Consider the following 27413-nt stretch of genomic DNA (forward strand, 5'->3'; position numbering starts at 1 on the left):
AACTGCTACAGATACAGGTGCTGCCTGGAATACACCTTTATCTCCAGTTCTCACTTTATTCTTAGATGAACTGGCACAGAATCTCCTAAGTGTTGCCACAGGACAGGCCGTAAAGTGGGGAGGGAAAATGCAGTAAACAAAGAGTGCATTAAACCTACCTGCTACTCTTTACAACCCTGTCCACCCTTCCCCACCCCAAGCCTACTCATCACCATCAACTAGTATCAGTTGGGCAAATGGATGGAGAACAGTTTAAAAAACAAAAAACAATTCTTATCACAGCAAAAACAAACAAAAAAAACTTATTTTCATTCCTTTTCCTGTTTTATTTTCAATTCCGCTACTAGAGATAAGGGAAGAGAAGGCTCTGTTCTCCAATCTCACAGTCATTATCTAGTCCTCACTCCTGTCCTTAATATTCAATGGCTGTTTTGCCTCCTTCCTATTCCACTCTAACTTATCTCCTTCCCTGCCATCTCTTCCCCAAAAAATCTTTACCTAGTATAGCTCCAACTCAGCAAATCATACCTATCCTACGGATCTATTCTCATCAATTTATATCCTTTCTACTAATGAAAGTTCTAGGGCCACTTCCTGCTTCCCATTTTCCCTCCTATTCTAACATCTGGAGTCACTAATATCAGGTTTGGAGGTGGGAGGGAAATCTCTATTATTCCCATAAAATACATATAGTATTAATAATGAACTACAAAAGTGTCTAGAAGGTTATTTTAATCTTTTTTGAAAATCAGCTCACTCATCTGTAAAATGAAGAAGCTATTAGATCACCACTATAAAATCTGGCTGACAATTTCCAGTTCCTAATAGGGATCTGAAACTATAGATCTGAGATAGAACACAGAAATTTTCTAAAAGGCACCCAGTTGAATCTGCTTATCAGCCATGTTTGGGAATCATTGCTAAATGCAAAAAGTTCTTTCTAGTCTAAAACTCCAAGATCCTAAGCTGGAATTTTCACTGTGTTTGCTGGTAGAAAAATAGTGATAAAAGGAGTACAGTTTTCATAGTTATTGGTGCTATAGTTCAGGTATGTTACTGATTAAATAGGCCTTTGCAGGCTGATCTAGCACTTAAGCACTTTTTAGATTATGATAACAGCTGACTAGCAAATGAACTTGTAAAATATGTTCACAGACTGGGGACCATCAGCACAATACTAAGTCCTCAAAGGAAAACACTTAAAATTATTTCCTTGGTGTTATTCTGTGCAGTTTTTTTCACAGATGGCTTTTTTTTAAAACCACTAATATTTAGCCTCTCTGTCAGAAATAAAGGTAGAAAGACCATGCTCATTAGGATCACTTATTCTGCCAATTCACTGATAGGGCTTTGTGTATTATTCAAGCAAAGCCCGGAGAAGTCTAGACAACTGGTGAAATTCAGGGCATTAAAATGCCTAAAGAACAGTCTCATTCAAATGTTTAGACTGGCAGGCCTTTATCTCCCCAGAAGCATACTAGATAATTTACTTATGAACTCCATGTGTCTATTCCAGCTCTGGTAACCTCCAACTACCAATTCTCATGATAAACACGGGTTCCTGTGGTTAATACTCAGGCTTAAAACATATTTAAACATGTGGGAACTAAGCACATACAAACAGCACTTGAAGAGATGACACATTAGTGTGTTAAATTTGAGTGGAATCTACTCATTTATGAAAAAATAATGAATAATGAAATTATTAAAAGGTAAAAATAGAAATGGAATCCTATGCTAGTCATTTTTCTCTTTAAAAAGATACACTTAAATTTGTACAAAATAGCAGGATAAATTGCAGGAAAGTGTGTCCATGTATCTCCTAATTTCTCCAAATAACATAAAATCTACAGTGAATGTCATTACGTAAGAGCATTCTTTGAATATCAAGAATGATGCAGTTGTTGCTATGGTAACTACTCATTTTATTGACTAAATTGTGGGTTTGGGTAGCATTCTACCCAAAAGTTATTCAAAAAACATACTTCAACATCTTAAGTAGACTCTACTGCTATCTGTAAAATAACTACAAGTCTCATTAGGGGATGACTATTTAAGCAGCCTCCATTTAAAGCTAGGCTTGATTTGCTAAGGAAAGAAATCTTTAAGTTTGAAAAAAGAAACATATCAACTACATTCAAAAGAACAAAGGATACTTAGTTTTAACTTTCGAGATAGTTGAAATGTGTGTATAAATCAGCAGTAACATGATCTTACATGTCTCTGTTCGTTCACTGCCATAATTTTCCTTCTAATCCTAAATTAAGTATAAGACTAACACCAGAAGGCTGCTGACTTTTCAGTTTTCAATTAAGCTAAAACGAGAACCAGTGCAAAGCTATCCTCATTTTGATACTTAGGAGAAGTCTCCCTTCCGAGCCTATGAAAACACAGAATTTTCACTGTCAAGATCTTATAAAATAGCTGTGTAGAAAAGCCTATATTTAATGATACCAAAGATAACTGTAGACTCCAACTGTAAACACTCCTCAGGCACAGAACCGGAACCCCCTCCACGGAAGCCGAGGGTGGGCTTCATCCGCCTGTGTCTTTAGGAGGCTTCAAATCTAAACGGTATTTTCAGAACGTGCCCAGATCTCTTCCTCACCTGCCTAAGTAAACAGTAAGACCAATATTTAAAAACTGGGGGTGGGGGGCCACGGGAGTAGCCCGTGTCCCCTTTTAACAATCTGAAGTCCAGTCAGCTAAAAGGCCTGCTGACTTCGCAGCCCTGGAAGCCTACGCGAGGAAGGCTCGGTATGGTTGTAGGAATGAAGTACTAGGAAGCGGGTCTGACGAGGAAGCAAATGGTACAGCTGGCAGGTCAAGCGTAAAGGAGAGACAACTCAGGCTTCTTTTCGTCTTTTATAAACGGATTTTACCTGTCTGGTTTTATCTTGGCGTTTTTTGCAAAGAGCGACCCCCATCCATCTTTCTCTGTGAGCGTGGATCTGTTTGTGTGCGTCGTGACAACAACCTCAGCACCCCGGTTGGAAACAGGGGCTTGGATGGGGTGGGGACTCAATTCCTTTACAGGCCTAGAACTCTCCCGAAGGGCCCTCAAAGAAAAGGGGGCGGGGCGGAGCGCGTCGGATGCCGACTAGGGGGGCTCCGATCAGGCACAGGAGAGCGGCAGCGGCTGGGGGGACGTGCAGATCCTTTAGGTTTTAATGGTGGCCTCTTTGAAGGTGGGGAGAGTTGACAAGGGATTGGGGGTGATGAGGCCTCCCCTTCCCCCCTTGCTCAGCGGCGCTGTTTACCTTCTCGGTACTTCTTGCGGAGCCGCCGGTGGACGCTCTTCACCACACCGGAGAGCTTCTCCTGCTCCAGTTTCCGTTCCTGCTCCCGGGGCGGCGGAGTGTTCGGGTGCCCGGCCTTCTGCCCACGAGCAGTACTTCGACCGCCGGCCCCGGGCTCCATATCGCCGCCGCCGCCGCCGCCGCCGCCGCCGCCCCTCAGGCCCCCGCAGACTCTCCCCTGACGGAGGAGGTGGGGAAGGAGGAGGGAGCAGCGGAGGCAGCAGCCCGAGGAGGCAGAGGAGCCAGAGCGACAGCCTTGGAGGTGGACCCTCACCTGAAACTGCAATCTGATTGGTGGATTTTGGAGGGCTGGGCGGAAACGGAAAAGGCTAAGGGCCAATGGGCGAAAAGTGCCGGCGGCGATCCCGGTTGTTTGGGAAGGCAAGCAGCTGGCGGAGGCGGAGCTTGCGGGGGTAGGGAGGCTGAGGCGGTGGGAGCTTTAGGCCTGAGTGCTCCTGTCTCCCCCATCTTCCCCTGATTTTGTGCGCAGGCGCTGTGGCCGGGCCTCGGGAGACCAGCCGTGAGCGACGCGCCTGCGCGTCTAAGTTTGCTTAGTTTGGAATTTTTTACAGCCCGGCTCTCTGACGTCTTCCGTCATTTTTACCCGCTATGCTTTAAAATCTGTTCCGACGCGGCCAGGGTCCTCTGCTTGAACCTTCGCTGCACCTTGTCACCTTTAGTTACATGCTCTTTGAGATGACGTTACACCTCAGGGAACTCAAGCACACAAGCTTTCTAAGGCTCAAGGAGAGGTATGGCTACCAAAAGCTGATTTAATTCTCAGGCCGACCAGGGTTAATGCCTGCAGTACTACTGCTAAGCAAAGGACATAGAAAATGCGGAAAGGAGAGGGCCAAGAAAAGCAACAGGAGATGCAGGAGGACAATAAGGAACGATAGAAAACTCAAAGCAGATGCCCTCAAGAACTTTTGTAGTGACCATAGTGTTAATAAGCAGCCTGCCGTGATCTTATTCACATCAGCACTCTGAGCTTTTATGGTCGGCTCAGGTGACCTCCTGCCCTTTAAGTTGGAGGGTTAGTCTATGTGGAGTGTGCTTAAGTGGGTTTGGCCACCTGTTGACCCTCCTTCACTTCTTTTCCTTCTCTTGGGGAACGTAATTGTTGACTTCTGTCCCAGAAAGGTGGAACACTGCTCTCTGGAGAGAGGTAGACCGCGTTAGCTCCTGAAGTGGTACTGTGGCTGCTGGAATGTCAGAGATTGAATAGACTGAGAGAGCCCCTAATGAACTGTGTTGGATTGTGGACCACTTCCCCATTGCAGATGTTGGTTCCATTTCTTTAATTACACATTCCATCAGGCTAAACTACACGTTCAGTTTCTGAAGCAAGGGGTCAAACATGTTAGGCTTTTGATGTATATTGTGAAATTGCCTTTTCTGAAAGATAGTAGCAGTTTATGCCATGTTCAATAGTACATGTAGATGTTTATTTCATTGCACCCTTACCAAAGGTAGGTATTACAATTTACAGTCATTAATGAGATTTTAAAAATATGTCTATTTTTAGTAAATATGTGGACTTTCCAGCTGTTTCGTAACTAGCTATTCTGATCGGTATAATATTTAACAAAGTATTAACATAGGAATAAATAAAAGGAACTTATTTAAGACTATCTAGTTGTCATTTTTCAAGCAGATTGAAGATTCCTATGTTTTAAAATTACTTTTTGACTTCTCACTTTCTTGAGAAGCAACTCAAAAAAGAACAATTGAACAAAGATGCATGAATTCAAATGAGGTATAGGCCAACATGTCCTGAGAAACACTGAGTTTTCTAAAGGCAACTTTTTTTTCAACTGACTATCCACCACAGCACAAAAGAAATTTTATAACTACTTTCCTCCTGTGTAATTAGTATTATTATAGAAAGTTTTCTATCTGTTAAGGTTGTTGAGGAATGGTAATGGAATTTTCCACTTAAGGGAAACAACTGTCCTAATTACTGGTAAAATAGATTCAGTGAAGGAAGTAGGCTTGGCGCCATATTCAATGAGCATATCCTATGCTCAGGAAAATATCAGCAACTCTCCCCCCCCACCCTGCTGTGGTGTGACAGGTTTCTATTTACAGTAAATATCTTGTTTTTTTGAAAAATTCTCTCATTATTTTAAAAGCCTGTTAGGGAAAGAGGATGGATGTTGGAATAAAACACTCTTCACTGAGCAGGACAAACCAGTCTGGGTAGAAGAGCCTTTTCTAATGACTGCTTTAAACCCCTGATAAGTAAATATCTTATTCTCATTCTTTGCCTTACCTGACCAGCTTCTGCACCTAACTTCTTATACATTTGATAGGTCACAATACATTTCCTGTGTCCAAGAATCATTCAGTACAGAAAAAATGTCTTTGGGGAGAAAAACACTTTGTCATCTTTGATTATAGTTATATTCTTTATAAGTTACACAAATTCCATCAAAGGATGTAAAGAGTCAACAAATTGCAATAATAAAATATGTTCTAATCTCAGTGGGAGTTTGAAAAAATTAATGGGTGATGAAAAGTAAATTTAAAGATCCATATTGAAATCTGGGATGAGGCACTGAGTTAACCAGTAGGTTCTGGGTATACTTTGTAAAAGAGTTGTATATTTCATTCTGCCACTCTTGAGTATTCATGTAGAAAAGAGGAGACTACATGAGAGAAATTGGGGTTCTTGGCCAAGTATGGTGGTTCACACCTGTAATCCAGGCACTTTGGGAGGCTGAGGTGGGAGGATCACTTGAGCCCAGAAATTTGAGACCAGCCTAGGCAACATAGTGAAAATCCATCTCTAAATAAAATACAAAAATTAGCAGGGGTTGTGGTACACAACTGTAGTCCAGGAGGCTGAGTTGGGAGTATTGCTTGAGCCCAGAAGGTCAAGGCTGAGTGGATCATGATTGTGCCACTGTATTCCAGCCTGGGGGACAGAGTGAGACCCTTTCTCAAACAAAAAAAGAAGAAGAATAAAAGAAATTGGGGTTCTTTGAATTTTCTAAAGCATTATTACTTTTATTCTTTAGTGACTTTTTGTATAATCTACTTTGCTTTGGCCCTCTTTATCATAAAAACAATTAGATTTTAATGTTGCATAATGAAAGTATTAATTTTTTTTTTTTTTGAGACAAGAGTTTCACTCTTGTTACCCAGGCTGGAGTGCAATGGTGCAATCTCGGCTCACCACAACCTCTGCCTCCTGGGTTCAGGCAATTCTCCTGTGTTAAAAACAGCTACTTTTTTGTGTTTTTAGTAGAGACGGGGTTTCACCAAGTTGACCAGGATGGTCTCGATCTCTTGACCTCGTGATCCACCTGCCTTGGCCTCCCAAAGTGCTGGGATTACAGGTTTGAGCCAACGTGCCCGGCCCGAAAGTATTAATATTAAACTTCTGTTTCTAAAACATAAAAATGTTAAAACAACAGTGTACATCAGTTGTGCAGAAAGACTTGATCAACTTTATTATTGAAGATATGGCTGTATTCCAAACAAACAAATCCTTGGTTCATTTCTATTTAGAAACAGAATCTTTAGGAATTCAGTTAAAATGAGGACTGAAAAGTAAAATCTGCATTATGTTGATAAAATTTACCTACTATTTGCATAATTCTTAATATAAAAATATCCATTAAGTTTAAATGATTTGTTCTATTCAGAATTTCTAAAAGTAGGTATATCATTAATTGAGCACATTATAGAGAAACTGTTAAGCCTTTTGTTTTTCATATTTTTTTTCAAATCATAGAAACTTTCTTTGGAAAATTTCATATTTAATGTTTTGATAGAAACAGTGGAAAACTAACAAGAAAAGAAATATTTTCAGTGATATATTTGGCAGATTGCAATTTAAAAATCCTTCTATTTATTAAAAATAGGATTATTTTCTTTAAAAATTTATGTCTTTACTATTTCAATGACTTCCTCACAGCGTATAATTTAGTTGTGTTCAAAATAACACACAGATTTGTTATCTTTCAAGAGTTAATATATAGACGAGTGTTAACTAAGTTACAATCATTAATTAATGCTTACCTCAAAATGCAATTATAAAACATACTGTTGTTTAATTATATATCACACTATTGTGTGATGTACTAATTAAAGAAATATATTTAATAATCATAACAGGGCTAAGGTGGAATAGATTTACATAAAAATGTATTCTTCTAAGTGATACATTATGTCCTTACAATGAAATGTAGGACTAAAATTTTCTGTGTCCTAATTCCAGCTTTGCATTAACCAACAGAGCAAGGTTCTTGTTTTATCTGATCCTTATTTATCCTGTGTCAAATGTAAAATGAAGAGGTTGGGTTTGACTGGTGTTTTTCAATTTTTTTTTTACCATGACTGTAATAAGAAATACATTTTACCTGGGTGCACAGGACACGTAGACATATGCTATACATCTATAAATCCATGCCTACAGATATAATGAGGACAAAAGTTTCACAAAACAATACTTCACTAATGCAGTACATGATGGTAATTTCAATTATATTTTTAGTTTTTTAAAACTGTAGGACAGACTACATTGATTTTTATGGTTCTCTAATTAATCATGGCCTAAAATTCATAAAATACTGGCAATTGGAAAGATCTCTTTCAGTTCCCAAACCACAGTAATTCTATGACTCACATTGATTTTGAGAAAGCTTTATGAGATGTACCTTGCCATGTTAAGTCTACTCAGTCCTTTCAAACATCATTTTTTACATTTGGGGGATTTCTTACACTCTGAATGCAGGCTCAGAGAAGTGACCTAGACTCTGCTAATCATAGCCTCTGAATGAAGTGTCTTTTTGGAAGAGAGCAAAACGATGAAGTAGAAGCTATAGGGAAACTTTTGTGTACTGTTGAGGGAGAATGGAGGTGTAGTTCTTTTAGGATCACCAAGCCTGAGGTTCTACCCTCCAGTGTCTAACATTTGCTCTATAAGCCAATAATAAGGGCAATGGATCTTTCCCAGAATAGTTGCTGGGTCAGCTTAGGTGAGGGTCTAGCTGCGTAGTCTCCAAGTCTGCCTCTCTGGTCCTTCTGGAGATCTGGGGCCACCTAATGTCTATTAATAAACACCTTTACTATTTGAACTAGCTGAAGTGAGTTCTATTTTTCTGCACAGAGGTGGCTAGTGTTGAGACATTCTGGAAGAGAATTAGGTTGACCAGGAAGCAGTGTTCACTAGCTTTGTCTGTGACTTGAAGTAATCTATCTGCTAGGTTCCTTGGTTTTCTCAGCTGTTGGATGATGACAACTTACCATTCCTACCTTATAAAGTTGTGTGAAAAAAAAATTATGGACTGAAAGTGTTTTGAAAAGTTGAAAAAGTACAAATGTTAACAAATGGTATAGTTATTAATTGTTTCTAAGGGACCTGAAAAAGTGAAATTTTTCTAAATGCTGGAAGCTAAATTTACACTTTTTTTATTAAATGTATGTCAATCTCTCATTAGATTTTAATAATTTGTCACTGACTTCCAATTGTTTTCTTTTCCTGAAAGTAGAACATATTCGTGTATTAGCTCTAAAATTACAAGGTTTTGTATGTCAAAGTATGAAGTAATCATCATATAGTTCCTAAAGTTAACTGTTATCTCTCCCCCCAATTTTTTGTAAGATAATTAGAATAGATGTTATATGAAAAGCCAGGTCAAAATTTACTACCATAGTATTTTAATATATATGATATTTCTTTTTTAAATATTATATATATTTAATTATTTTTTTTAGAATTCATTTTTAGAGACAGGACCTTGCCGTTTTGCCCAGGCTGGAACGTAGTAGTGCAATCGTGTCTCACTGTAACCTCAAACTCCTGGGCTCAACTGGTCCTCCTTCCCCAGCCTCCTGACTAGCTAGGACCACAGGTGCATGGCTAATTAATTTTTTTTCTTTTTTAGAGATGGGGTCTTGCTATGTTGCTCAGGCTGGTTTTGAACTCCTATCTCAAGGGATCCTCCCTGCCTTGCCTCCCCAAAGCAATGGGATTATAGGCATTATAGCCATTGTGCCTGACCACAAGATGTTTTGATATACACAGTGGAATGGTTACTACTGTCAAGCAAATTAATATACACATCATCTCACATAGGTACCTTTCCCTCTTTGTATGTGTGGTAAAAGCACCTAAAATCTATTCTCTCAGCAAATTTCCAGCATGCAATGCGATACTATTAACTGTAGTCCTCACGCTAAGCATTAGATCTGTAGTCTTATTCTCTAGATTTATTCATCCTACTTACAACTGCAACTTAGTATCCTTTTACCTCCATCTCCCCATCCCCTTTGTGTGCCCCCAACCTCCACCTCTAGTAACCACCATTCTACTCTCTTTCTATGTATTTGTCTTTTTTTTTTTGAGATTCCAGATGCAGTTTTTTTTTTTTTTTTTTTGAGACGGAGTTTTGCTCTTATTACCCAGGCTGGAGTGCAATGGCGCGATCTCGGCTCACCGCAACCTCCGCCTCCTGGGTTCAGGCAATTCTCCTGCCTCAGCCTCCTGAGTAGCTGGGATTACAGGCACGTGCCACCATGCCCAGCTAATTTTTTGTATTTTTAGTAGAGACGGGGTTTCACCATGTTGACCAGGATAGTTTCAATCTCTCTTGACCTCGTGATCCACCTGCCTCCGTCTCCCAAAGAGCTGGGATTACAGGCGTGAGCCACCGCACCCGGCCCTGCATTAAAGTAAATTAATGCAGTTTTAATTTACTTTACATATATATGGTGACAATGTCATTCAAATCACTACCATTTGAAACTGTACAGGGGCATTATTAATTATTATGCTAAGATAATAGGCATACATTGGGACTTTCTCAGACAAACTGGCATGTGTGTTGTGTGGTCACCCTTCTTACACTTCAGTAATTTCTACAAAAACAGGAATACAGATCAACAACCCGGTAGAAAAATGAATAAAGGATATGAACAAATGATGATGATGGCAATAAGAGTAATCACTTTCATGGTGCTTATTATGTTCTAGGCACTGTTCTTGATATCTGTGCATATGAATTACTTTATCTTCACAACAGCCCTATGAGGAAACTGAGGTACACATGAAGAAACTAAGGTAAGAACATTTAAGTAGTTCATATAAAGAAATACAAGTTGTTCTTAAATATATCAAAATATACTCACCTCATTCATAGTAAGAGAAATAACTGCTCCAGTAACATTTTTCATCTATGAGATTGGCAAAAATCTAAAAATTGGGTGATATACTGTTTAGGAATGTGGAAAACAGGCATTATCCTATAGTGCTCTTGAGAATATAAATTTTTGTATTGCCTTTGGAGGGCAATTTGGCAATAACTATCAAAATTATAAATATCTATACCCTTTGAGGCATCTATTCCATTTTAAAGAATTTATTATTCAGCCATGTACATACATGTAGGAAATTATGCTTATACAAGGTTATTTATTGTGGAATTTTTGTAGTGGCAAAGCATTGGAAATAATCTAAATGTCCCTTAGTAAGACACTGATTAAATAAATTATGCAACATCCATACAAAAGAACACATCAGGGACATAAAAATGAATGAGGAGACCTTTATGTGTAGATTATGGAGGATGAAAATTGAGTTCCTGGGAGGCAAGAGTGGGAAGGATACTCTGTATTTTTAATTTTGGAGTTTTGAACCATATGGATATTATCTACATTTTTAAACTCTGCATTTATATTTTATCTCTCTTTGAAAAAAATTAAATAGCTTTTGGAGAACAGGTGGTTTTTGGTTACAGTGATAAGCTCTTTAGTGGTGATTTCTGAGATTTTGGTGCACCTTTCACCTGAGCAGTGTACACTGTACCCAATGTGTAGTCTTTTTATTTCCCACCCCCACTCCCATCCTTCCCTGCAAGGCTCCAAAGCCCACAACATATTTCTTAAGCCTTTGCATTCTCATAGCTTAGCTCCCACTTATATGTGAGAACATATAATATTTTGTTTTCCATTTCTGAGTAACTTCACTTAGAATTATGGCCTCCAGCTCCATCCAAGTTGCTGCAACATACATTATTTCATTTCTTTCTGATGGCTGAGTGTGTATATACCACATTCCATGGTGTATATATACCACATTTTCTTTATCCACTCAGTTGATAAGCAGGTATGGTGGTTCCATATTTTTTGCAGTTATTAATTGTGCTGCTATAAACATGCATGTACAAATGTCTTTTTCATATAATGACTTTTTTTGAGTAGATAACTGGTAGTGGGATTGCTGGGTTGAATGATAATTCTACTTTTAGTTTTTTAAGGAAGCTTCATACTGTTTTTCATAGTGGTTGTACTAGTTTACCTTCCCACCAGCAGTGTAAAATTTTCCCTTTTCAACACATCCATACCAACATCTATTTTTTTAATTTTTAAAATTATGGCCATTCTTGCAGAAGTAGGGCAGTATCTTATTGTAGTTTTAATTTGCATTTCCCTGATAATTAGTGATGTTGAGCATGTTTTCATATATTTGTTGGCTGTTTATATATCTTTTTTTGAGAATTATTTATTCATGTTCTTTGCCCACTTTTGATGGGATTATTTATTTCTTTTCTTGCTGATTTGTTTGAGTTCCTGGGGTAGATTCTGGATATTATTCCTCTCTCAAAGCATAGTTTGTGAATATTTGCTTCTACTCTGTGGGTTATCTGTTGACTCTGCTGATTATTTCTTTTGCTATACAGAAGCTTTTTGTTTAATTATGTCCCATTTATCTATTTTTGTTTTTGTTGCATTTGCTTTGAGTTCTTGGTCATGAATTATTTGCCCAAGCCCATATCTAGAAGGGTTTTTCTGATGTTTTTTTCTAGAATTTCTGTGGTTTCAGGCCTTAGATTTAAGTTGTTCATCCACCTTGAGTTGGTTTTTGTATAAGGTGAGAGATGAGGATCCAGTTTTATTCTCCTTCGTGTGGCTTGCCAATTATCCCAGCATCATTTGTTGAATAGGGTGTCCACTTTATGTTTTTGTTTGCTTTGTTGAAGATCAGTTGACTATAAGTATTTGGCTTTATTTCTGAATTCTTTATTCTGTTCCATTGGTCTATGTGCCTGTTTTTATACAAGTACCATGCTGTTTTGGTAACTATAACCTTGTAGTATAGTTTGAAGTCAGGTGAAGTGATGCCTCTAGATTTGTTCTTTTTGCTTAGTGTTACTTTGGCTATGCAGGCTCTTTTTTGGTTCCATATGAATTTTAGGATTCTTTTTCTATTTCTGTGAAGAATGATGATGGTAGTTTGATGGGAATTGCATTGAATCTGTAGATTGCTTTGAACAGTATGGTCATTTTCACAATATTGATTTTACCCACCCATGAGCATGAGATATGTTTCCATTTGTGTCATCTATGAATTATTTCAGTAGTTAACCAGGATATTTCTAATTTTCCTAGAGCTTCTGAAAATTATTTATTCCAAAACCCAAGTTTCAAAAATTCTTCCTTTATTTAATAAAAATATATTGAGCCATGAATCAGAAGTCTCAGTATGGTTATAATATGTCAATTTCCCTGGATCGACCTAAAGATTCAAAAAAGGCTCAATCAAAATTCTGGCAAGATTGTTTTTCTTTTATTGGTAGAAATCGATAAACTGGGATAGCCATAGTAGCTCATGCCCATAATCCTGGCACTTTGGGAGGTGGATATGGGAGGATTGCTTGAGCCCAGGAGTTTGAGACCAGCCTGGGCAACATGGCGAAACCCTGTCTCTACAAAAATTACAAAAATTAGTTGGGTGTGGTGGTATGTACCTGTAGTCCCAGCTACTCAGGAGGCTGAGGTGGGAGGATCACCTGAGCCCAGGTGATTGAGGCTATGGAGACCAATGAATGATCATTGGCACTGCATTCCAGCCTGGGTGACAAAGTGAGACTCTCAGTCTCTCTCTCAAAAAAAAAAAAAAAAAAAAGATATGCTGATTCTAAAGATTATATGGAAAAACAAAGAAACTGGAAGATCCAAAACAATTTTGAAAACACAGAAGAAAGTTGAATATTTCAATATTTAGTATATAACCACAGTAATCAAGACAATGTGATATTGGCATAAATAACAGATAGATCAATGGAACAAGAGACCGAGTTCAGAAACAGACCCATAGATGTATAAATAACTGAATTTTCCACAAACATGCAAAAGCAATTCAGTGGAGAAAGAATCATCTTTTCAACAAATAATACTGAAACAATTGGAAATTCATATGCAAAAAAAAAAAACCCTTCACATTAACTCAAAATGGAACACATAACTAAATATAAAACCTAAAGCTATAAAACTTATAGGAGAAAATACAGGAGAAAAATCTTTGTGACCTTGAGTAAGGCAACTTTTTTTTTTTTTTTAAGATTTGACACAAAATACAATCCATAAAAAAATGATAACTTGGACTTTAGCAAAATAAAAAATTTCTGCTCTTTGAAAGACACCATTAAAGGACTGAAAAGATAAGCCACTTAATGGGAGAAAATATTTGAAATCATGTGTCTCATGAAGGACTTGTATCCAGATATACAAAGAGCTCTTAAAGCTTAGTAATAAGAAAACAACTAACTCCCTTCCTATACCAAATGGGAAGAAGACATGAAGACACTTCACTAAAGATGATGAACAGATGGCAAAAAATGTGCGAATGCTTAACATCATTAAGCATTAGGGAAAAGCAAAACCGCAATGCGATACCACTGTATACCTCTCAGAGTGGCTAAAATTCAAAAGACAGACCATACCATCAGTGAGAGGAAGGGGGAATGCTATACAATGCAGGTGAAAATGTTAAATAATATAATCATTTTGGAAAACAGTTTTGCAATCTCTTAAAAAGTTAAACATACACCTGCCATATGATCCAGCCATCCTACTGTGAAGTATTACCCAAGAAAAATGAATGTATGTCTATATAAAGACTTATATACCCATCTTTACAGTAGCTTAATCTGTAAAAGCCCCAAACTGGGAACAACTCAAATGTTAATCAACAGGTGAACGGGTAAACAAACTGTAGTATAGCCATACAATAGAATACTAGTCAACAAAAAGAATAAAAAGAAATAAGCTATTGTTTCACACATGACAAATGAATCTCAAAATAATTGAGCAGAGTAAAAGAAGCCAGGCAGAAAACAATACATACTGTTCAATTTCACTTACATGAATTCTAGAAAATGCAAACTAATTTATCGTAACAGAAAAGAGATCATTGGTTGCATGGGGATGGGGTCGGGGGGATTGTTGGGAGAAATTACAAAGAAAACATGAAGAAACTTTTGGGAGTAATGAATGTGTTGATTACCTTGATTTTGGTGAGGGTTTTATGAGTCTGTACATATGTATAAATTTATCAATTTAATTGTGTGCGTTTTATTGCATATCAATATATTTCAATAAAGCTATTAAAAATAATGTATTCTGCACTTACATGCTAGACATTCTGCTAGTCATTGCAGCTTCATTGGGAAAAAAATTAAAAAACAAAATATTGTATTTTTATAAAATTTGTATTTACTAGTCAGAGGATGCACACCAATGAAATTTTTACTTACTGTATATTAAATAATGTAAGTTGAAATTTGATACAGGTTCTTTATCTTTTTTGCTACCTAAATCAACCAAGTAATCAATCAGTTTAGTGTGAAAATAGCAAAGGCTCAGCATACCTGTTAACTGAGAAGATAAGTGGAAATGAGAGACATCAAATAATTCCTGAATATTAGTCTCTTATCAATGCCCATGACTTTAAAATAGAAAATGATAGGCAACATTTTAAATTCTTAATCTGGTCTAATTCCAAATAATTGATGATGGTAGGAACTGAAAATATTAGTAACAGTTTTATTTTGAATTAGTTTTAGAAGAATATATCTTTTAAAGGAAATTTTCCATGATTGTATCAAACCAGTTAGACAGAAGTAGTGGTAGACTAGTTGAAGAGAAGTGTAATACATTATTTTGTTTTACTCTTTGGTTCATATTGCATGTTTTAGGGAAAGCATCAGATAGGAAAATACTTTTGTTTGTTATTTAAAAATAATTATTTGCCAAGTTGATTTTAGCCTATAATAAATTGGCATATGAGTTTAACAAAATACTAGTAATTAACTTTTCTCAATTAAAAAAAATCAAACCAAAAGTGACATGGTCTTTCTAAATAGAGAAATTAAGCAAAGAAAAATTATGAGCTAGATAACCCAAAGCAATATAGCTTATATTGGATACATTGGGCTCATACATGGTGATTTTACGTGTTTTCTTTTCTTTCTATTTCATTGCATACCCCCAACTTACCCCATTTCGACTTTTTAAAACACTTGGATCTTGAAAATATTTCTGTCTTCCCTTGTTAAAAGATAAATAACATTAGAAGGGACCCTTTGAACTAAAAAATAATAATTAACTAGTCATCATTTGACATGGCATTTAAGGATAAATACTTATGATAAGTAGAAGAGAACACGTAAAGCTAGGAAAGTGAACAAAAGTGAGGCAAGAGGCCCTCTTGATTCCTTATCTCACAATTTAAACTCACTTTTTTGAAGTGCAGGGGTACATGTGCAGGATGTACAGGTTTGTTACATAGGTATACATGTGCCATGATAGTTTGCAGCACAGACGATCTCATCTCCTAGATATTAAGCCCAGAATCTCTTAGCTGTTCTTCCTGATTGTCTCCCTCTTTCTCCCAGAATCCTCCAATAGGCCCAGTATGTGTTGTTCCCCCACATATCTCCATATGTTCTCATCATTCAACTCCCACTTGTAAGAGAATATGTGGTATTTTACTTTCTGATCCTGTGTTGGTTTGCTGAAGATAATGACCTTCAGCTTCATTCATGTCCCTGCAAAGGACAGGATCTCATTCCTTTTTATGGCTGAATAGTATTCCATGATGTATATATATCACATTTTCTTTATCTACTGTATTACTGATGGATATTTGTGTTGATTCTATGTCTTCGCTATTGTGAATAGCACTGCAGTTAACATATGCATGCATGTGTTTATTATTTATTTATTTTGAGATGAAGTCTCACCCTGTCACCCTGTCAGTCTGGAGTGGAATGGTCCAATCTTGGCTCACTACAACCTCTGCCTCCCAGGTTAAAGCAATTCTCCTGCCTCGGCCTCTTGAGTAGCTGGGATTACAGGTTCATGCCACCATGCCTGGCTAATTTTTTTTTTTTTTTTGTATCTTTAGTAGAGATGGGATTTCACCATGTTGGCCAGGCTGATATTGAACTCCTGATCTCATGGTCTGCCACCTTGGCTTCCCAAAGTGCTGGGATTACAGGCTCAAGCCACTGTGCCTGGCCACATGCATGTCTCTTTATAATAGAATGATTTGTATTCCTTTGGATATTACCCAGTAATGTTATTGCAGAGTCAAATGGTATTTCTGCCTATAGGTCTTTGAGGAAATGCCACGCTGTCTCCCACAATGGTTGAACTAACTTACTCTCCCATCAACAGTGGAAAAGCATTCCTTTTTCTTTACAACCTCACCAGCATCTATTGTTTTTTTTAAGTTTTTAGTAATAATCATTCTGACAGGTATGAGATGATATCTCATCGTGGTTTTGATTAGCAATTTTCTAATGATCAGTGATGTTGAGGTTTTTTTCATGATTGTTGGCCATATATATGACTTTTGAGAAGTATCTGTTCATGTCTTTTGTCCACTTTAATGGGGTTGATTTTTTCTTATAAATTTGTTTAAGTTCTTTATAGATATTGGCTATTAGACCTTTGTCAGCTGAATAGATTACAAAAATTTTCTCCCATTTTGTAGATTGTTCACTATGATGATAGTTTGTTTCGCTATATGGAAGATCTGTAGTTTAATTAGATCCCATCTGTCAATTTTTGCTTATGTTGCAGTTGCTTTTGGAGTCTTTCTCATGAAATCTTTGCCCATGCCTGTGTCGGAAATGATATTGCCTAGATTTTCTTCTGGGGTTTTCATAGTTTTTAAACCCATACTTAATTAAGAAAAAAGTCAGTGATTCACTAAAAACAATAGTGATTTAAAATGGTGTAAATCATTTATTTGCTCAAAATCCTGAAATTTAGGCAGGATGGCTCAACATCTCTTGGAGGACCCACTTCTAAGATGGTCTCATTCACCCTGCTGACATGTTGATACTGTCTATTTCAACTGGGAGCTCAAGACCAGTGGCCTCAATTCACTCTACCTGACCTCTCCAACCGGATAGGTTAGGATTCTCTGAGCATGGTAGCCTCGGTATAGTTTGACTTTTTACGTGGTGGCAAACTTCTCACAGAGCACAAAAGAGGACGTTTCCAGGCCTTTTTCAGGCCAAGTTGGTCTATTATATCTTGAGCAATTCAACTAGATCTTTGCCTAAGTTGTCTCTCCTACGTATAATGCCTTTTCCATGTCTTTTTGCTAATCTACATTACATAGTTTCTCCATGATCCAGCACAAAGAACACTTCCTTCATGAAAAATTTCTGATTGTCCTGCCTCTGTGTGATAGCTTTTTTCTTTTGAAATCCGACAGCTCTTATTCTTGGTACCATATACTTCTCATTGAAAATATGCTGTCATATTGTTATTTACTTTCCTGTGGATAGCATATCTTATCTCCTCAACACTTATGATCCTTTAGGACACATCCCAAGGTCCCTATCTACATCATGCTAAATAGTGTTTGATTGCCAGGTCAGTTGTTTGTATACTGAGGCATTTTAGTTCTTTTTTGGAGATGTTATTTTATATGAAGTGGTGTACATATTGAAATTATGCAGATGCTAAAAAGAATCTGTTTGAGAAGATACTTACCTGGACTACCAAAGAAGAATTGAAATCACTAATGTTAGGTATAATGAGTTCATATTATTTATTTTATAACATTTAAAAAAATGTTTTTTTAAAAACCTTCATGTTTCATGGTCTTTTTCACTGAATCAAAGCAGCAGAAGCTTTTTAGGATGTTCAGCATCAATGAGGTAACCCTAAGAAATGCAAAGATAAAACTAGTTAGCATGGAAATAATAAGTAGAAATGTTTATTAAGCTAATTGTCTTCAGCTGGAGAGAGAACTAGAGGCACTTTAATAGTATTTCTTTTCTGAACCACATTAGCTCTATCAACATAGAACTGTGATCAACACATTAATTGATTTTGTCTTCTACTACTCTATATGTCTGCTATTGTGACTTGGGGAGTAATAAATGTACCATTATAGTAAAGGTGAAAAACGAATGCCGATAGAAACTTCACAAGGAATAGGTTGGGTCTGTAAATCATTGAATACAACCCGAGAATTGTCTTGGCGTACACATGTGTCAGCATCTTCAAAAGTAGTTTCTTTTCAGGATTCTACAGTGATTTCAGTTTGAAGAAGTTTCTGAACTTTTAATTCAAGGTAATGAGCCAGTTAATAGGAGACTGGGTTTTGTGTAGGAAGCAATTACCCCGATTGATAGGAAACTCGAGAAAATGAGCACAAGCTTTAATGACATTGGCAAAAAGGTCATGTGTCTGAGAGCTGAGATAGAGTAAAAGGGAAAGATGGTGGGAGAAATCATTAAAAACAATACCATGAATACCACTGAAAATAAGGTTGAGATATGTTATTGGAACTACATCTACAAAGGCTACAGAATTAATTTGCCTGGAAGATGACTTCTAGAAATGTAGAAGTCAGGAATCCATGGTTCAATTCAAGCTTTGTTAATAATGATCTAGTTTTAGTTCAAACAATATAATGATAAAATAAGTTTTAACAGAATAAACCATTATATAGCAATATATACTTCAGTTTTACACACAATTTTGGAAAGAGCAGGTCATAGGCACTGCTTCCACTTCCTTGTCTCTCGGTCTAATTTCAGCCCACTACAATCTAGTTTCCACCCCCACAGCTCTACAGAAATTGTTTTGAGAAAGGTCAGCAGTGATGTTATTGTCAAATATGTTAGCCTCTTTCAACTCTCATCTTACTTTACTTTTCTGCAGAATTTGATTGTTTATCATTTCCTTCCTCTTGAAAGCTTCTTGGCTTCTAAGATGCAGCTCTTACTCTTCCTGTGTGTCTCTGGCTCCTCTTTATCTTTCTTTTAGTGCCATTTCTTTTGCTGGAATTTTCTGAACAAACTACTCTCTTTTCTCACTCTACATGAACTTTCTCACTCTACAATGATCTTGTGTGATCCTGAAGCTCCAACTATTACCTATGTATCTCTCAAATACTGATTACTCACATTCTTAAGCTTTGGATCTGACATTGAATGTATTGTACCTTCTCAGGCTCAAGATTGCTCTCTCCAAGCTTGTATTTTCTTTTCTTGTTTTCCTTGTCTCGATTATCAGCAATACTATCTATCCTATTGCACAAGCTCGGAATCTTGAAGTATTCATTTCCTTTACATCTTTTCTTAGTACTTATATTCAAATATGGTCCATTCAACCTCTAAAATGTGTCTGGTATCTGTCCATGCCTTTCCATTGTTACTATTACTCTCCCAATACAGGTTCTTATTTTTTGCTTGTAACTTTTCTTAGTAGTTTTCTCATTGGGGTTACCTCTTTGAATCTGGTTAATCTCCCTTCCAATCTATTATTCATATTGCTGCTGGAATTTTCTCTTTTAAATGATGGATTTGAGCATATTCCTCCCGTGCTATGCTTAAAACAAAAACAAAAACACTTTCCAATAGCTTCATGGTTTGAGAACTGCCTGCCTAGCTTCTAACAATATTATCTTCTACGAGTTAGATGGTCCACTGCTCATCCATAAGAATAGGCCTCCAGAAGCCATATTTATTTCAAATGTCTTCTAATTTTTCTGCCATAGTTGATTGAAACAGGAATGAACATGTGAATGGAGTCAATCATTCTCCCCCTATAAAAAATATAATTGTGAGTTATGCAGTTACCATATTATAATACGTGGAATGGAGAAGAAAGAAACAGACTGGGAACAAAAAGAATAAATTATTGACATATTCTTTAGTTGATATATTCTAGCCTCTTCCCAGGCTGTCATTTTATTCCCACTCTTGGATTCTATAGGATACCTGTATTCTTTTATTGAACAACCCCTTTGATTTTATTTATTTATTTTTTATTAAGTTCACTCAGGTAGACCTCTGTTATTTGCAACTCAAAGAGTATAATTTTGATTGTCAACAAGTTAAGTTTAAACATGTTGGCAGGGCATGTGCTACCCTTCAAAAACAAGCTTTCAGGCTTAAAGTTTCATTTCTTTTCATTGCCTCCACTGTCTGTTATAGCCTCAAAAGACAACACAGTGTTCTTTCAACATTAGGTTTCCTTGGGATAATACTCATCCTTTCTCAAGTATGCTTCCTCCTCAGAAGCTCATGTATTCATTGTTCTTTCTAGCTTTCTTCAATTATTGCTTTGTTTAGCTTTCATTAAACTGTAATTCCCAATTATATCTCCCCTCCTTCTCTGGCTTAGATTTCATTGGCCATCATTCTCTCTCTCTTTTTAAAAATTTCAACTTTTATTTCAGACACAGAGAGTGCACGTGCAGGTTTGTAATATGAGGGATATTGCATGATTCTGAGGCTTGGAGTATGTATCCCATGTAGTGAGCATAGTACCCATTAGGTAGTTTTTCAACCCATGCCCCCCTCCCTTCCTTTCCATTTCTAGTAATCTGCAGTGTCTATTGCTTCTGTATTTAAATCCATGTGTGCTCAGTGTTTAGCTTCTAATTATAAGTGAGAACACGTGATATTTGGTTTTCTGTTTCTGCATTAATTTGCTTAGGACTCTGGCCTCCAACTGCATCCATGTTGCTGCAGAGGACACGGTTACATTCTTTTTTATGGCGGTGTAGTTTACAATGGTGTATATGTACTATATTTTCTTTATCCAATCTACTATTAGTGGATGTCTCAATTGATTCCATGTCTTTGTTATCGTGAGTAGTGCAGCGACTGACGTTTGAGTGCATATTTCTTTTGGGTAGAATGATTTATTTTCTTTTGGGAATATGCCCACTAATGGGATTGCTGGGTCAAATGGTAGCTCTGTTTTAAATTCTCTGAGAAATCTTCAGGCTGCTTTCCACAGTGGCTGGACTAAGTTACATTCCTACCAACAGTGTGTAAGTGTTCCCATTTCTCCGCAGTCTCATCAGAATCTGTTGTTTTTGACTTTTTAATAGGACTTCAAGACCAGTCTGGCCAACATGGTGAAACCTTGTCTCTACTGAAAATACAAAAATTAGCTGGGCAAGGTGGTTCATGCCTGTAATCCCAGCTACTCGGGAGGCTGAGACAGGAGAGTCACTTGAACCTGGGAGGGGGAGGTTCAGTGAGCTGAGATGGCACCACTGCACTCTAGCCTGGGCAACAGAGCATACCTCTGTCTCGGGGGTGGGGAAAAATAGTAGCCATTCTGACTGGTGTGAGATGGTGTCACATTCTTTTGAGAACACCCTAATTTACTATGCTCCTCTCTCTGACTTCTTCATTGACAGTCCCTCTTTCCCTGAATCATCAATCTTCTCATCTATACTAGAGCATTCCCATCAATGCACAAATATGCTCTGATCTCTGCTCTTCAGTAATTATTTCCTCCAGCTCTCAATTTCGTTTTTCGGTTTCCCTTCAAAACTAAACTTGAAAGACTTGTCTACTTCAGCTTCTTCAACTCCCTCGCCTCTCATTCACTTTTGAGCCTATTCCTATCTGAATTTTATTTCACTTACTCTACTGAAATTGCTTCACTCAGGATTACCAGCAATCTTTGTTTTGCCATATTCAGTGAATATTTTTCTGCCCTTATCTTGGCTGCTTAGCACCATTTAACGTGTTTGATCACTTTTTCCTTCTTGAAATACTCTCCTTTTTAAGGGAGATTTGTAGATTCCTCATGCTCTTTCTCTTCTTCTTTCCCTGATTAATTCTAGTTGGCTCCTTTTCTATCCAAATTTTAAATGTTGGGGTTGACCTTTTTTTCCCTCATCTATGCAGATATTTCCTCAATCCTTCCATTTGTATAAGCCAGAACTCTCGGGTTCATTGTTGATTCTTCCTTCTCTTTCATCCACTCAATTTTTCACCGAGTCCTGACAATTCCTTCCAAATATGTTTAGAGCTGCTCACTTTTCTCCTTTGCCTCTGTAATTGCACCAGTGTTTTGCTTCTATCATCTCTCATCTGGACTTCTGCAAAGGCTTTCTAACTAATTTATAAGCCTCCACTTGTGTCCACACTTGAGCCTGTTCTACATTTGGAAAAAGAAATAATCTTTTAAATACACAAATTGCATCATGCCATTTCTTTGCCTAAAACTATTTAAAAGATCCATGCTGTACTTAATAAAATTCAAACTGTCTACCATGGCCTATCAGGCTGTAAATTTTATAACTCCACCTCTTATTCCACTTTCAACGTGTTCTACTTTCCATTTATGCTCCAGCAATTGGATTTTTTTATTATTTGTTTTCTTATTTATTATCTTTCTCCTTTACTAAACAGTAAGCTCCTTGAGGACAGGTATTGTATTTATCTTGTTTGTCACAGTGTATCCTGGCACATATGTGTATGGCACATAATAAGCACTTAATAAATAAGTGCTAAATTAATGGACTAATGGGTGAATGTTTATATGCTAGACTTTCTCTTTACCACTAATCTGTAATAGACTGGGAATTTCCTAAATGCAGGACCATGTCTTTTCACATTCATGAACTTTACTATGAGCACAATACCTGATCCGTAGGAAATTTCAATAAAAACTTAGTAATTTTCAGCTAAAGTTAATACAAATTATCAAATGTTTAAATAAAATAGCTGCTTGGTATTGCAACTTTCTACATCATCTAAAGGAATTCTGCCATTGTGTGTATAGATCAAAATGGTTCCTTGGCTTTCAAAAACTTGTTAACCTTTATTTATTCATTCATTCATCAAATATTCATTGAGCCTACTATGTGCCAGGCACTGTTCTAAGCTCTGGGGACATAACTGAACAAAATAGAAAAAAAAAGTCTTTCTTCATAAAGATTCTGCTTTAATTAATAAGGCTCAAGCCTTGGTATATAGTATTTTACAATCTGGCCAGGTGATTCTATTGTACAGTTAGTATTGAGAACAGTTGCTTTAGAATAACACACTTCGTATTGCCTTAAAAAAAAAAACTATATACCTCTAGTGATAACTTTTTAAAAATCAGAATACATATAAGTTAACTTTCAATATTTCACTTTTTATTAATTTACAAGATTTTAGGATACAATGAGTATGCAATTTAAAATGGTATGTTATAATAATTCACTCTGCTTAGCTGGACCCAGAATCCATTCCAAAGGAGTGGAGCAATTTGAATTCTCTCCCACTTTGAATGTAAATTTCTGAAGACAAAAAGAATTTTAACAAGGAACAGAAAATATCTGTAGCTTCCCTTTCCCAAGTAAGCACTATTTTGTAAGACTGGAAAATTTCTTGTTCCTTTTTCTTTTTTTGTATTCACATTGCTCTTTATATTTAGTATTTATGTTTGATCACATGGGAAACTATATACAGCAAGGATTTTTCATGGAGAATAGTTACATGCAGTGGGTTCATACTCTCTAATGGTCTTGAGGATTTTAAATTTTATAAGTGAATATATGGTCTCCTGATGCTTTCTGATACCATTTTAAAAATTCAGATAAAATATACATACAAGGTAGTGAGTTTCAATAGATGAATAGAGCCACATAAGCATCAATTTAAACAAGATATGAAACATTTTTTATCATTCCAGGAAGCTACACTGTATCCCTTTCAAATCAATCTCTGCTCCCCGTATGCAATCAATATTCTGATTGTATCAGTATAGGGATATTTTGTCTATTGTTGAACTTCTTTTAAAAGAAAGGATACAGTGTGTGCTCCTTTGCATCTGGCTTCTTTTAAACAACATGATGTGTTTCACATTTACTCATGTTGTTGCACAATAGTACATTCTTTTTCTAATGCTGAGTAGAATTCTACTATATAAGCAGATCATAATTAGTTATCTAGTAGCCCAATGTTGAATATTCGAGTTGTTTCTGTTAACATTTGTTTGCAATATTTATGTAGACATATATTTTTATTTTTTTTAATAAATACCTAAATATGAAAATGTTGGAATTTTTAGGATAGGTATATATTTTACTTTATAAGAAAGTGGCAAAACTTTCTTCCAAAGTGGCTTTATCTTTTTTATTCTTCCTAGCAATATATGAAAGTTCTGGTTGCTTTATATCCTTGCCAACACTTGGTGTTGTTACCTTTTAAATTGTAGCTATTCTAAGGGTGTGAAATTCTATTTCGTGGTGTTTGTAATTTGCATTTCTCTGATGACTAATGAAGTCATAGAATTTCTATTTGCTTCTTTTATATAATTTTGTTTCTCTGCTGAGATTTGCACATCTGTTCACTCATTTTGATAATCTTTTTCTTTAATTCATGAACATCTTTATTATTATTTCTTTTAAAGTCCTTGCTTGCTAATTTTAACATCCAGGCCAAGTGAAGATCTTTTTCTATTGATTCTTTTTTCTTTTGACTAGAGGTTCTACTCTTTTATTTCTGGCATGTCTAGTACTTTTTGATTCCTCACTGTGAATGATGCATTACAGAGACTCAGGAATTTTAAACATCTCTCTGAGAAGTGTTAATTCTTATAAGACTGGTCAGTCGTTACTGGCTGATCACCTTGAACTTGTCGAGGCTAGCATTTTATACTTTGTTAGGGAAGGTTTTACCCATAATCTTAGTGTTTAACTTTGCTCTTAGTCTTAGGATATACAATTCAATCTTGGAAAGTAGACTTTTTTTTAGAATAAAACATGATTGTTCTGGTATTTCAATGGAAAGCTTGAGGCATTTACCAAGCCCCTTCAAGTGGACTAAAGTCAAACTTTAGATTTCATTTCCTATGATGTAGTCAACAGCTAGATTACTTGCCCAGATCTTTAAACATTTCTTCAGTTGCCTTTCCCTGTCCTCCTTGGACTCTGCCCTAGACAGGTCTGCATCAAGATTTTAGGGCTTGCCACTCTATGGCACTCTCCCTTGTGGATTTACTTACAAAGTTTCCAATTAATGGCATCCTCAGATTCTGTCCTCTGATACTTAAACAAATAAAAATGTGGCTTTCTGTTTATGTTCTAATTGCTATAGAGCAATTAGAGTGCATTTTTCTTCTTTCAAGAATCGAATTCCTTTTCAGTTCCTACCTGCTCTTGATCATGCTAGAATACTTTAAAATAGTTGTGTATGTGTTTGTATTTTTTTCTTGTAATTTGTAACTAATGTCTGTGAGAATTTGTAATTAATGAGGTTTAGTCTGATACTAGCTACTCTGCTATTCCAGTACTGTTACCATTATTATAAGGAGAAATTTCCCTATATGTGAGCCTATCTTATAATCCTTCTTTATAACATATCAAGAATTATGAAAGGCATGGTCCCAATGGAAGAACTGAGCTTATTTAAAGAAGGAAGCAGATAAATTCACATTTTCATTTCAATTTGCTAACTGTATTGTGTTACAATCTTTCTGCATTGTTTTTCTTGGGGGCAAATAATAAAATTCTTATGATAATATTGAGATGTTCTTATAAATTAAAAATTAACTTCCTGTGATTATAACAGTAAACATTTTATGACAATTATCATGAAATACTTGACCTAAAGTAGAAAAGCCAATATTTTTGGGTATTCCAAAAGACACATGTTACAAATGGAATTGTGTTCTCCCCTCCCCCAAATTCATTTTGTGTTGTCCTAACGCCCAGTGTATTTGGAGAAAAGCTTTTAAAAACGTCTTTAAATTAGGTCACAAGGGAGAACCCTAATCTCATAGGACTGATGCCCTTATAAGAAGACAAAGAAATAGAAGAGCTTTTTTCTCTCTCTATATATGTGCACAGTGGAAAGACCATGTTGAGGATATTTTGAGATGGTAGCCATCTGCAAGTCAAGGAGAGAACCCTCATCAGAAACTGAATTTACTGGTATCTTGATCACAGACTTCTGAGAGAAAATAAATTTTATTGTTTAAACCGCTGGTTGTGGTACTTTCTTATGGCCGCCTGAGCAGACTAATATACCTAGTTTTAAATCTTCCTGATTATTCATTCTTAAACTTATGTTAATGATTAGGATTTATAATTAATGGCTATTTAAGATTCTTTAACCAGATAATACCACTTTTTCCTTAAATTTTTCCATCTTCTCCCTTTTCCTTTTTATTTTAAAATCATTTGTATTCACAAATAAGAAGACAGGCAGCTTTAGAATCACATCCAAAGGACCTGATTCTTAAGATTTCTTAAGAACTCTAAAATTTTCTAGAAAAAAATAAATAGATCTGGACTATCTTGATCATAGTATTTCAAAATCTAACATCAAACTTACTTTGGCTTCAGAAAATGTCAAATGTGCCACTTAAGATTATTTTCAGAGGTAGACATCACTGAAATCCAAACATTACATGAACTAAGGCATCTTTCATCTTAATTCCTTGTGTTTACTCTTATTAAGGAGGGTCACTTTTACTTTACAGTTCAGTTCCTATGACTGGATGCCAGTGTTGGTAAGTAAAATAAATACCTCATCACAAGAATCTATAACCCAATTTTATAATTATATAATTGTATAAGAGAAAGGTATGATGTCTTACTTACACAGAGTTCTACTGTATGTTGTAGCATAATACAGATTTGTCAGTTTTTATTCTAGTTTAGTCATACAAAGGAAAATAGTTAAAAATCTAATGGGGAGAAGGTACACTTAAATATTAGTTATATATTAGTTATATATTAGACAACAACAATTTCAGAGAATAGCTACCTGATTTCATCTTCCAAATCCTGAATATAGTGAGGTGTTAGGCTTATCACAATGCCAATCATATCACATGTGATTTTACAATTAAGGAGACTATGACCTCATTATCTGTAGACCTGCTACCAGAGTTAAAATATATCTTAATTACATCTTTATGGGCTTTTTAAAAATGTACGTTTATTACAAATCTGAGTTCAGGCAGACAACAGGAAAGGGGAGATGCATTTGTGGTCTAACAAATTGCTGGATAACATTACCTGATTATATTACTATGCTATGTTATAGG

At 36.3% G+C, this 27413-nt stretch overlaps 1 protein-coding gene and 1 long non-coding RNA gene across 6 annotated transcripts in view; one reads left to right on the plus strand and one right to left on the minus strand.

The window, feature by feature from the left end:
• The window catches only part of SAMTOR (S-adenosylmethionine sensor upstream of mTORC1), a 100578-nt gene extending 97027 nt beyond the window's left edge, over positions 1-3551 (minus strand). For 2 of the 4 annotated variants that reach the window (XM_002751698.6, XM_054237450.2), the window contains exon 1: positions 3261-3551. In XM_002751698.6, coding sequence (XP_002751744.3) covers positions 3261-3420 — 160 coding nt within the window. In that variant the 5' untranslated portion in view covers positions 3421-3551. Of the gene's footprint in view, positions 1-2882 lie in introns of all 4 variants that reach the window. The other 2 variants (XM_078342108.1, XM_054237451.2) reach the window with 1 other exon arrangement.
• A 326-nt stretch (positions 3552-3877) lies between these two features.
• The window catches only part of LOC144578279 (uncharacterized), a 480728-nt gene continuing 457192 nt past the window's right edge, over positions 3878-27413 (plus strand). For both annotated transcript variants that reach the window (XR_013523753.1, XR_013523752.1), the window contains exons 1-2: positions 3878-4051; positions 10285-10371. This is a non-coding gene — a long non-coding RNA (uncharacterized LOC144578279). The remainder of the gene's footprint in view (positions 4052-10284; positions 10372-27413) is intronic.

This window comes from Callithrix jacchus, chromosome 11, assembly GCF_049354715.1.
Source record: "Callithrix jacchus isolate 240 chromosome 11, calJac240_pri, whole genome shotgun sequence".
Lineage (NCBI taxonomy): Eukaryota > Metazoa > Chordata > Mammalia > Primates > Cebidae > Callithrix > Callithrix jacchus.